The 11,732-nt window shown below is 72.2% G+C and overlaps 1 protein-coding gene across 1 annotated transcript; it reads right to left on the bottom strand.

Moving 5' to 3' along the window:
- Positions 1-3,147: 3,147 nt before the first annotated feature.
- On the bottom strand, positions 3,148-11,694 carry LOC135311023 (upstream stimulatory factor 2-like; the record flags this gene model as incomplete). Its single annotated transcript, XM_064440163.1, has 7 exons — positions 3,148-3,655; positions 4,532-4,660; positions 7,733-7,827; positions 8,985-9,043; positions 9,434-9,521; positions 10,591-10,720; positions 11,584-11,694. Coding segments are annotated over 7 exons (702 nt in total), but the record flags the coding sequence as incomplete, so codon positions are not given.
- Positions 11,695-11,732: the final 38 nt, after the last annotated feature.

Here is an 11,732-nt window from a genome sequence, read left to right on the forward strand (position 1 = left end):
GGCACTGAGGGGACAGGGATGGTGGCACTGAGGGGACAGGGATGGTGACACTGAGGGGACAGCGATGGTGGCACTGAGGGGACAGCGATGGTGGCACTGAGGGGACAGGGATGGTGACACTGAGGGGACAGGGATGGTGACACTGAGGGGACAGCGATGGTGGCACTGAGGGGACAGGGATGGTGGCACTGAGGGGACAGGGATGGTGACACTGAGGGGACAGCGATGGTGGCACTGAGGGGACAGCGATGGTGACACTGAGGGGACAGCGATGGTGGCACTGAGGGGACAGGGATGGTGACACTGAGGGGACAGGGATGGTGGCACTGAGGGGACAGGGATGGTGACACTGAGGGGACAGCGATGGTGGCACTGAGGGGACAGCGATGGTGGCACTGAGGGGACAGGGATGGTGGCACTGAGGGGACAGGGATGGTGACACTGAGGGGACAGCGATGGTGGCACTGAGGGGACAGCGATGGTGACACTGAGGGGACAGGGATGGTGACACTGAGGGGACAGCGATGGTGGCACTGAGGGGACAGGGATGGTGGCACTGAGGGGACAGCGATGGTGACACTGAGGGGACAGGGATGGTGGCACTGAGGGGACAGCGATGGTGGCACTGAGGGGACAGGGATGGTGACACTGAGGGGACAGGGATGGTGACACTGAGGGGACAGCGATGGTGGCACTGAGGGGACAGGGATGGTGACACTGAGGGGACAGGGATGGTGGCACTGAGGGGACAGGGATGGTGACACTGAGGGGACAGCGATGGTGGCACTGAGGGGACAGGGATGGTGGCACTGAGGGGACAGCGATGGTGGCACTGAGGGGACAGGGATGGTGGCACTGAGGGGACAGGGATGGTGACACTGAGGGGACAGCGATGGTGGCACTGAGGGGACAGGGATGGTGGCACTGAGGGTACAGGGATGGTGGCACTGAGGGGACAGGGATGGTGACACTGAGGGGACAGCGATGGTGGCACTGAGGGGACAGCGATGGTGGCACTGAGGGGACAGGGATGGTGGCACTGAGGGGACAGGGATGGTGACACTGAGGGGACAGCGATGGTGACACTGAGGGGACAGCGATGGTGGCACTGAGGGGACAGGGATGGTGGCACTGAGGGGACAGCGATGGTGGCACTGAGGGGACAGGGATGGTGGCACTGAGGGGACAGGGATGGTGACACTGAGGGGACAGGGATGGTGACACTGAGGGGACAGCGATGGTGGCACTGAGGGGACAGGGATGGTGGCACTGAGGGGACAGGGATGGTGACACTGAGGGGACAGCGATGGTGGCACTGAGGGGACAGGGATGGTGACACTGAGGGGACAGCGATGGTGGCACTGAGGGGACAGGGATGGTGACACTGAGGGGACAGCGATGGTGGCACTGAGGGGACAGGGATGGTGGCACTGAGGGGACAGCGATGGTGACACTGAGGGAACAGGGATGGTGGCACTGAGGGGACAGGGATGGTGGCACTGAGGGGACAGGGATGGTGACACTGAGGGGACAGCGATGGTGGCACTGAGGGGACAGGGATGGTGGCACTGAGGGGACAGCGATGGTGGCACTGAGGGGACAGGGATGGTGGCACTGAGGGGACAGCGATGGTGGCACTGAGGGGACAGGGATGGTGGCACTGAGGGGACAGGGATGGTGACACTGAGGGGACAGGGATGGTGGCACTGAGGGGACAGCGATGGTGGCACTGAGGGGACAGGGATGGTGGCACTGAGGGGACAGCGATGGTGGCACTGAGGGGACAGGGATGGTGGCACTGAGGGGACAGCGATGGTGGCACTGAGGGGACAGGGATGGTGGCACTGAGGGGACAGGGATGGTGACACTGAGGGGACAGCGATGGTGGCACTGAGGGGACAGGGATGGTGGCACTGAGGGGACAGCGATGGTGGCACTGAGGGGACAGGGATGGTGACACTGAGGGGACAGGGATGGTGGCACTGAGGGGACAGGGATGGTGACACTGAGGGGACAGCGATGGTGGCACTGAGGGGACAGCGATGGTGGCACTGAGGGGACAGCGATGGTGACACTGAGGGGACAGGGATGGTGGCACTGAGGGGACAGGGATGGTGACACTGAGGGGACAGGGATGGTGGCACTGAGGGGACAGCGATGGTGGCACTGAGGGGACAGGGATGGTGGCACTGAGGGGACAGGGATGGTGGCACTGAGGGGACAGGGATGGTGACACTGAGGGGACAGGGATGGTGACACTGAGGGGACAGGGATGGTGGCACTGAGGGGACAGGGATGGTGGCACTGAGGGGACAGCGATGGTGACACTGAGGGGACAGGGATGGTGGCACTGAGGGGACAGCGATGGTGACACTGAGGGTACAGGGATGGTGACACTGAGGGGACAGGATGGTGACACTGAGGGGACAGGGATGGTGACACTGAGGGGACAGGGATGGTGACACTGAGGGGACAGGGATGGTGGCACTGAGGGGACAGCGATGGTGACGGTGACAGTGACCCCGGTGACCCCGGGGGGGTGACGGTGACCCCGACGGTGGCCCTGGTGGCCCGGGGGGGGGGTGGTGACAGCGACACCGGGGGGGGGACACACAAGGGGGGGGGGGAGGTGGCAGTTGTGATACGGGTGGCGGCAGCCGGACGGCCCCGCCTGGGGTGGGGGGTGGGGCCAAGGCCACCCCCCGGGACACCTGGCTCCCCTCCCCCCCCTCCCCCCCCCCCCCAACAACCAAAATGGCACTTTTTAAAACCTTTTTTTCCTTTTTTTTCTCCTTTTTTTTTGTTTGTTGGCTTCCAGGGCGGCTCCTCCCCTCCCCCACCCCGCGACCCCCTCCCCCCCCCTCCCCCCCCCCCCCCCAAAAAAACCCAGCGCTAAAAACCGGCGTGGGGGGGGGAGGGGGGAGGGGGAGGCGGGGGGGGGGAGGGGGCCACCCCTCCCCCGCCCGGGCGGTACAAAACAATAATTAATTACAATAACGTTAATTACAAAGGGGGGGGGTGGGGGAGGGGCGGCCCCTCCCCCGCGCGCTTTGAATTGGGGGGGGGGGGAAGGCGGGGGGTGGGGGATGGGGGGGGACCCCAGCACCCGGGCGGGGGGAGGGGGGTGGGTGGGGGAGGGGATGTCCCCAAGGTGGGCGTGGCCTGGGGGGGTGGGGCGGGTCGACAATGGGAGGGTCCCCAGGGTGGGGGAGGGGCGCGTCCCCGAGGCGGTGGGTTTGCGGGGGGCGGGGATCCCCAAAGCGGGGGAGGGGGGTCCCCAAGGGTGGGGGAGGGGTCCCTGGGGTGTCCCCAAAGGGGGGCGGGTCCCCGAGGGTGGGGGAGGGGTCCCTGGGGTGCCCCCAAAGGGGCGGGTCCCCGAGGGTGGGGGAGGGGTCCCTGGGGTGCCCCCAAGGCCGGAGGGGGCGGGGGTTGGGGGAGGGGGGGGCGTGTCCCCGGAGAGTGGCCCAACCAGGCGGCCTCGAGGTGCGGGGTCCCCAAGGTGGGGGAGGGGGAGCCCCGGGGGGGGTCCCCGGTGGGGGGAGGGGCGGGGTGTCCCCCCCTGACGTCACTGGGGGGTCCCCTCGGGGGTCCCCTCCAGCCCCCGCTGCTGGAGCTGGGCCCGCAGCACGGCGTTCTCGCTCTTCAGCTCCTCCATCTGCAAAAGGGGGCGGGGTCGGGGGGCGTGGCCACACCGAGGGGCGTGGCCTCAGGCGGGCGGGTGTGGCCACACCCCAGGGGCGTGGCCTGGCGAGGGGGTGGAGCCTCCCGACAATACCCAAAGCACTGGGGGAAACAGCAAGGGCGGGGAGGGTGGGCGCGGCTTAGGAGAAGGGGCGTGGTCTTGCCGTGGGGGCGTGGTCTGAGGGCGTGGGTGGGGTCTGTGCTGAGGGCGTGGCCTGGGTGGAGGAGCGTGGCCTGCCACCGGGGGCGGGGCTCCCCAGCCAGATGGGGGTGGGTGGGTGGGTGGTGTTTGAACCAAGTGGGCGTGGCCAGATGAAAACATGGGCGTGGTCTGGATGGGAGGCGGTGCTTAGCAGGCGGTGGGCGTGGCCGGGCAATGAGTGGGCGGGGCCAGGCAGGCAACAGGGACAGCACTCCCAGCCCTGGGCCACCGGGAGGGGCGTGTCTTGCTGCTAAATGGGCGTGGCCTGGCAGCGAGTGGGCGTGGCCACCACCCCACAGGCGTGGCCACCACCCCATGGGCGTGGCCACCAACCTTTGTGGGCGTGGCTGGGCAGGGTTGGAGAGCCCCACGCCCCGCCCTGGACCACGGGGAGGGTGGGGTTCCGGACAACGGGCGTGGCTTGGGGGCGAGTGGGTGTGGCCTGCGCCGAGTGGGCGTGGCTTTGGGATGAATGGGCGTGTCCCTAACTTGTGGGCGTGGCCAAGCTGTGGGCGAGCCTTCCAGGCACGGCAGGAATCCCAACCCGGGGGGCGGGTGGGGGTGGGGTGGGGTGGGAAAGGGGTGGGGTGGGCAGCTGGGGTGTGGCCAGAGGGGGCGTGGCCGGGGGCGTGGCCGGGGTCGTGGCACCTGCTGGCGGAGGAGGTCGTTGTCCATCTGGAGGCGTTCGGCCTCCTTGAAGGTCTCCTGCAGGCGCTGGTTGCTCTGGCGCAGCTCCCGCACGTAGTCGCAGGCCTTGGACAGGATCCCCCCTTTGCTCTGCCGGACACGCCCCGGGACCCCCGCGTCACCCCGGGACCCCCAAACCCCCCCCGGGACCCCCGCGTCACCCCGGGACCCCCAAACCCTGCCCTGGGACCCCCAACCCCCCCCCGGGACCCCCAAACCCTGCCCCCGGGACCCCCGCGTCACCCTGGGACCCCCAACCCCCCCCCGGGACCCCCAAACCCTGCCCCCGGGACCCCCGCGTCACCCCGGGACCCCCAACCCCCCCCCGGGACCCCCAAACCCTGCCCCCGGGACCCCCGCGTCACCCCGGGACCCCCAAACCCCCCCCGGGACCCCCGCGTCACCCCGAGACCCCCAAACCCTGCCCTGGGACCCCCAAACCCCCCCCGGGACCCCCAAACCCTGCCCCCGGGACCCCCGCGTCACCCCGGGACCCCCAAACCCACCCCCGGGACCCCCAAACCCTGCCCCCGGGACCCCTGTGTCACCCCGGGACCCCCCAAACCCTGTCCCGGGACCCCCGCGTCACCCCGGGACCCCCAAACCCCCCCGGGACCCCCAAACCCTGCCCCCGGGACCCCCGCGTCACCCCGGGACCCCCAAACCCTGCCCCGGGACCCCCGCGTCACCCCGGGACCCCCAAACCCTGCCCCCGGGACCCCCGCGTCACCCCGGGACCCCCAAACCCCCCCCGGGACCCCCGCGTCACCCCGGGACCCCCAAACCCCCCCCGGGACCCCCAAACCCTGCCCCCGGGACCCCCAAACCCTGCCCCGGGACCCCCAAACCCCCCCCGGGACCCCCAAACCCTGCCCCGGGACCCCCGCGTCACCCCGGGACCCCCAAACCCCCCCCGGGACCCCCAAACCCTGCCCCGGGACCCCCGCGTCACCCCGGGACCCCCAAACCCTGCCCTGGGACCCCCAAACCCTGCCCCCGGGACCCCCACGTCACCCCGGGACCCCCAAACCCCCCCCGGGACCCCCAAACCCTGCCCTGGGACCCCCGCGTCACCCCGGGACCCCCAAACCTCCCCCGGGACCCCCACACCCTGGCCCGGGACCCCCACGTCACCCTGGGACCCCCAAACCCCCCCCCGGGACCCCCGCGTCACCCCAGGACCCCCAAACCCTGCCCCCGGGACCCCCAAAACCCTGCCCCTGGGACCCCCGCGTCACCCCGGGACCCCCAAACCCTGCCCCGGGACCCCCGCGTCACCCCGGGACCCCCAAACCCCCCCCGGGACCCCCAAACCCTGCCCCCGGGACCCCCGCGTCACCCCGGGACCCCCAAACCCTGCCCTGGACCCCCAAACCCCCCCCGGGACCCCCAAACCCACCCCCGAGACCCCCAAACCCTGCCCCCGGGACCCCCAAAACCCTGCCCCCCGGGACCCCCGCGTCACCCTGGGACCCCCAAACCCCCCCCGGGACCCCCCAAACCCTGCCCCCGGGACCCCCACGTCACCCCAGGACCCCCAAACCCTGCCCCGGGACCCCCACGTCACCCCGGGACCCCCAAACCCCCCCCCGGGACCCCCGCATCACCCCAGGACCCCCAAACCCTGTCCCGGGACCCCCGCCTCACCCTGGGACCCCCAAACCCCCCCCCGGGACCCCCAAACCCTGCCCCCGGGACCCCCACGTCACCCAGGGACCCCCAAACCCTCCCCACAGGCCCCCGCATCACCCCGGGACCCCCAAACCCGCCCAGGGAGCCCACGTCACCCCGGGACCCCCAAACCCGGCCCAGGGACCCCCACGTCACCCCGGGACCCCCAAACCTGCCCAGGGGACCCCCAAACCCACCCCGGGGACCCCTGCGTCACCCTGGGACCCCTAAACGCACCCCGAGACCCCCAAAACCTGCCCCCGGGGAACCCCAAAAACCACCTGCCACCCCAAAACCTGCTCTGGGGACCCCCAAAACCCGCCCAGCACCCCAAAACCTGCTCCAGGAACCCCCAAAACACCACCTGGGACCCCTAAACCCAAGAACCCTCCGGGACCCCCAAGGCCCCCCCAAAACGACCTTGGGCCCCCCCGGGCCCCCCCGGACCCCCCCAGACCCCTTTAGGACCACCCCTTCCCCACCAGGACCCTCTAAAACCCCTCCAGAACCCCCTTGGGACCCCCAGAACCCCCCCAGACCCCTTTGAGACCCCCTTGGGACCCCCAATACCTCCCCCAAACCCCCTTGTCCCCCCTCAAGGCTCCCCTGGGACCCCAATTTCCCCCTCCAGGACCCTTCTAGGACCCCCTCAGAGCCCCTTTAGGACCCCTCTTTCCCCCTTGGGACCCCCTAAAAACCCCTCCAGAACCCCCCTGGGACCCCCAGAACCCCCCCAGACCCCTTTGAGACCCCCTTGGGACCCCCAATACCTCCCCCAAACCCCCTTGTCCCCCCTCAAGGCTCCCCTGGGACCCCAATTTCCCCCTCCAGGACCCTTCTGGGACCCCTCAGAGCCCCTTTAGGACCCCTCTTTCCCCCTTGGGACCCCCTAAAACCCCTCCAGAACCCCCCTGGGACCCCAGAACCCCCCAAACCGCTATGAGACCCACTTGGGACCCCCAATACCTCCCCCAAGCCCCCTTGTCCCCCTCAAGGCTCCCCTGGGACCCCAATTTCCCCCTCCAGGACCCTTCTGGGACCTCTCAGAGCCCCTTTAGGACCCCTCTTTCCCCCACAGGACCCCCTAAAACCCCTCCAGAACCCCCCTGGGACCCCCAGAACCCCCCCAAACCGCTATGAGACCCACTTGGGACCCCCAATACCTCCCCCAAGCCCCCTTGTCCCCCCTCAAGGCTCCCCTGGGACCCCAATTTCCCCCTCCAGGACCCTTCTGGGACCTCTCAGAGCCCCTTTAGGACCCCTCTTTCCCCGCAGGACCCCCTAAAACCCCTCCAGAACCCCCCTGGGACCCCCAGAACCCCCCCAGACCCCCTTGGGACCCCCAATACCTCCCCCAAGCCCCCTTGTCCCCCCTCAAGGCTCCCCTGGGACCCCCATTTCCCCCTCCAGGACCCTTCTGGGACCCCTCAGAGCCCCTTTAGGACCCCTCTTTCCCCCCCGGGACCCCCAGGACCCCCCAGCCCCCCTCACCGCCCCCGTTTTGCTGTTGTCGGTGCCGCAGTCGGGGATGATCTTGGAAAGCTGCACGATCCAGTTATTGATCTTGTCCCGGCGGCGGCGCTCCACTGCGGGGAGAGGGGGGGCGTGGGGGGGCCTGGAGGGGCGTGGGGGGGCCTGGGGCACTGGGGGGGCCTGGGGGCACCGGGGGGTGCGGGGAGAGGGGGGGCGTGGGGGGGCCTGGGGGCACCGGGGGGTGCGGTGAGAGGGGGGCGTGGGGGGGCCTGGGGGCACTGGGGGGTGCGGGGAGAGGGGGGCATGGGGGGGCCTGGAGGGGCGTGGGGGGGCCTGGGGGCACTGGGGGGTGCGAGGAGAGGGGGGCGTGGGGGGGCCTGGGGGCACTGGGGGGTGCGAGGAGAGGGGGGCGTGGGGGGGCCTGGGGGCACTGGGGGGCGTGGGGGGGCCTGGAGGGGCATGGGGGGGCCTGGGGGCACTGGGGGGGCGTGGGGGGGCCTGGAGGGGCGTGGGGGGGCCTGGGGGCACTGGGGGGGCATGGGGGGGCCTGGGGGCACCGGGGGGTGCGGGGAGAGGGGGGGTGTGGGGGGCCTGGAGGGGCATGGGGGGGCCTGGGGGCACTGGGGGGTGCGAGGAGAGGGGGGCGTGGGGGGGCCTGGGGGCACTGGGGGCGTGGGGGGGCCTGGAGGGGCGTGGAGGGGCATGGGGGGGCCTGGGGGCACTGGGGGCGTGGGGGGGGCCTGGAGGGGCGTGGGGGGGCCTGGGGGCACCGGGGGGTGCGGGGAGAGGAGGGGCGTGGGGGGGGCCTGGGGGCACCGGGGGGTGTGGGGAGAGGGGGGGCGTGGGGGCACCAGGGGGGGTGGGGGCACCTGGAGGGTGGGGGGGGCACCAGGGGGTGCGGGGTGCAGGGAGAGGGGGGGGTGTGGGGGCACTGGGGGGGTTGGGGGCACCTGGGGGGTGGGGGGCACTGGGGGGTGGGGGGAGAGGGAGGGGCGTGGGGGGGGCGTGGGGGCACCTGGAGGGTGGGGGGGCACTGGGGGGTGCAGGGGGGGCATGGGGGCACCGAGGGGTGTGGGGTGCAGGGAGGGGGGGGCGTGGGGGCACCGGGGGGGCGGAGGGCACCTGGGGGGTGGGGGGAGAGGGGGGGCCGTGGGGGGGGTGGGGGGCATCAGGGGGTGCGGGGAGAGGGGGGGCGGGGGGGGGTGTGTGGGGACACGGGGGGGGCACATGGGACCCCTGGGGTCGGGGGGGGGGACACGGGGACCCTCACCCTCGTTGTGCTGCGCCCGGCGCCGCTCGTCCCGGGGCACCCGGGGCCCCTCCAGCTTCCTGCGGGGACACGGGGAGGGGCGTCACCGCCCTGGCCACGCCCCCGACCACACCCCGACCACACCCAGGGCGTGTCTCACAGAGCCCTGGGGCGGGGCAGGGCGTGTCTGGGGCGGGGCACGGCCTATTTGGGGCCGTTTTAAGCCTGGGGGGTGCGTTATGGGTGTGTCAGGGTGTGGCTGGGGCGTGCCTGGGTGTGTCTTGGGCGTGGCTGGGGCGTGTCCAGATGCATTTGGGGCATATTAAGGCATGTTTGGGGTGTTTTTGGACACGGGGGACGCGTCGGGGCGTGTTTGGGGTGAATCAAGGTGTGTTTGGGGCGTTTTTGGATGCCGGGGGTGTGGCGGGGCGTGGCGGGGCGTGGCCAGGGCGTGGCCAGGGGAGACTCACGGGGAATAGGGGTGCCCATGGGGGGCGATGCTGCGCTGGGTCCCCGTCTGCAGGACGTCTTGGGGGGTCATCATCACGTAGAACTGGCCTGGGAAGGGGGGGACACACACGCCTGGGGGCCCCCCAAACACCTGGGTCCCCCCACGGACCCCTGGGTGCCCCCACTGGGGCCCCCCCAAACACCTGGGTCCCCCCACCGACCCCTGGGTGCCCCCACTGGGGCCCCCCCAAACACCTGGGTCCCCCCACGCACCCCTGGGTGCCCCCACTGGGGTCCCCCCAAACACCTGGGTCCCCCCATGGACCCCTGGGTGCCCCCACTGGGGTCCCCCCAAACACCTGGGTCCCCCCCACGCACCCCTGGGTGCCCCCACCGACCCCGGGGGTCCCCCCACCGACCCCTGGGTGCCCCCACTGGGGCCCCCCCAAACACCTGGGTCCCCCCACCGACCCCTGGGTGCCCCCACTGGGGCCCCCCCAAACACCTGGGTCCCCCCACCGACCCCTGGGTGCCCCCACTGGGGCCCCCCCAAACACCTGGGTCCCCCCACGGACCTGCCTGGGTGCCCCCACTGGGGCCCCCAAACACCTGGGCCCCCCCACCGACCCCTGGGTGCCCCCACTGGGGTCCCCCCAAACACCTGGGTCCCCCCACCGACCCCTGGGTGCCCCCACTGGGGCCCCCCCCAAACACCTGGGTCCCCCCACCGACCCCTGGGTGCCCCCACTGGGGTCCCCCCAAACACCTGGGCCCCCCCACCGACCCCTGGGTGCCCCCACTGGGGCCCCCCCCAAACACCTGGGTCCCCCCACGGACCCCTGGGTGCCCCCACTGGGGCCCCCCCAAACACCTGGGTCCCCCCCAGACCCCTGGGGTCCCCCACCGACCCCTGGGTGCCCCCACTGGGGTCCCCCCAATACCCCTGGGACCCCTCCCCGGATGCCGGGGTCCCCCCCAGACTCCGGGGGTCCCCCCCCTTGATATTGGGTCCCCCTAGGAGACCCCCCAGGAGTCCCCTTACACCCACAGGTGCCCCCCAGACCCCTGGGTCCCCCCAGTACCCCCAGGTTTCCCCCACTGGGGTCCCCCCGATACCCCTGGGACCCCTCCCCGGATGCCGGGGTGCCCCCCCCCGATATCGGGGTCCCCCCCTCACCTCCAGCCTGCGCCAAGGCCGGGTCAGCCTGGACGGAGACGGTCCCTTCCCCCGCCCAGGCGAAGCGCGCCTCGGCGCCGCCCTCGGTCCCGGGGCTCCCCCCGTTACTGAAGGGGTTCTGGATCACCGCCTGCGGGTGCCCCCCCGAACCCCCGGGGCCCCCCAAAACCCCTGGGTCCCCCCCCAAAACCTCGGGGTCACCCCCAAACCCCCTGCGTCACCCCCCAAACCCACTGGGTGTCCCTGCCCCGGGCGCCTGGGTCCCCCTCGAAGGGCCCCCCCTGAACCCCTGGGGGCCCCCCAAAACCCTGGGGGTCCCCCAAACCCCTGGGACCCCCGCAAACCCCTGGGTTCCCCCCCCAAAACCCCCGGGTCCCCCCCAAAACCCCCTGCGTCACCCCCCAAAACCCCTGGGTGTCCCCTTCGAAGGGCCCCCCCCGAACACCCAGGGGACCACCAGACCCCCAGGAGCCCCCCAAACCCCCAGGGTCTCCCCAAACCCCCCAGGGTCCCCCAAACCCCCAGGGTCCCCCCAAACCCCCAGAGCCCCCCCAGACCCCCCCAGACCCCCAGGAGCCCCCCCCAGACACCCCGGACCCCCCCAGATCCCCAGGAGTCCTCAGACCGCCAGAGCCCCCCCAAACCCCCTGGGACCCCCCAAACTCCCAGGAGCCCCCCAAACTCCCAGGAGCCCCCCCCAGACCCCCAGGAGCCCCAAACCTCAGGAGTCCCCCCAGACCCCGGAGCCCCCCCGGACCCCCAGGAGCCCCCCCGACCCCCAGACTCCCCCGGACCCCCAGGAGCCCCCCAAGACCCCCAGACACCCTGGGCCCCCCCAGACCCCCAGGGGCCCCCCCCGGACCCCCAGGAGCCCCCCCAGAGCCCCCCCCGGACCCCCAGGGGCCCCCCCCAGAGCCCCCCCCGGACCCCCAGGGGCCCCCCCGGACCCCCAGGGGCCCCCCCAGACCCCCAGGGGCCCCCCGGACCCCCCACCTGGGTGGCGCCGGCGAAGGTGGAGACGACGCTGACGGCGGCTCCCTCGGGGCCATCGAGTGGCGCCTCCGTCACCTGCACCACCCTGTAGGTCACCTGAGGGCACGGGGGTCACGGGGGGTCACGGGGTCACAGAGGCCACCCCCACC

The sequence above is a fragment of the Phalacrocorax carbo genome, unplaced genomic scaffold (genome assembly GCF_963921805.1).
Source record: "Phalacrocorax carbo unplaced genomic scaffold, bPhaCar2.1 SCAFFOLD_424, whole genome shotgun sequence".
Classification (NCBI taxonomy): Eukaryota; Metazoa; Chordata; class Aves; order Suliformes; family Phalacrocoracidae; genus Phalacrocorax; species Phalacrocorax carbo.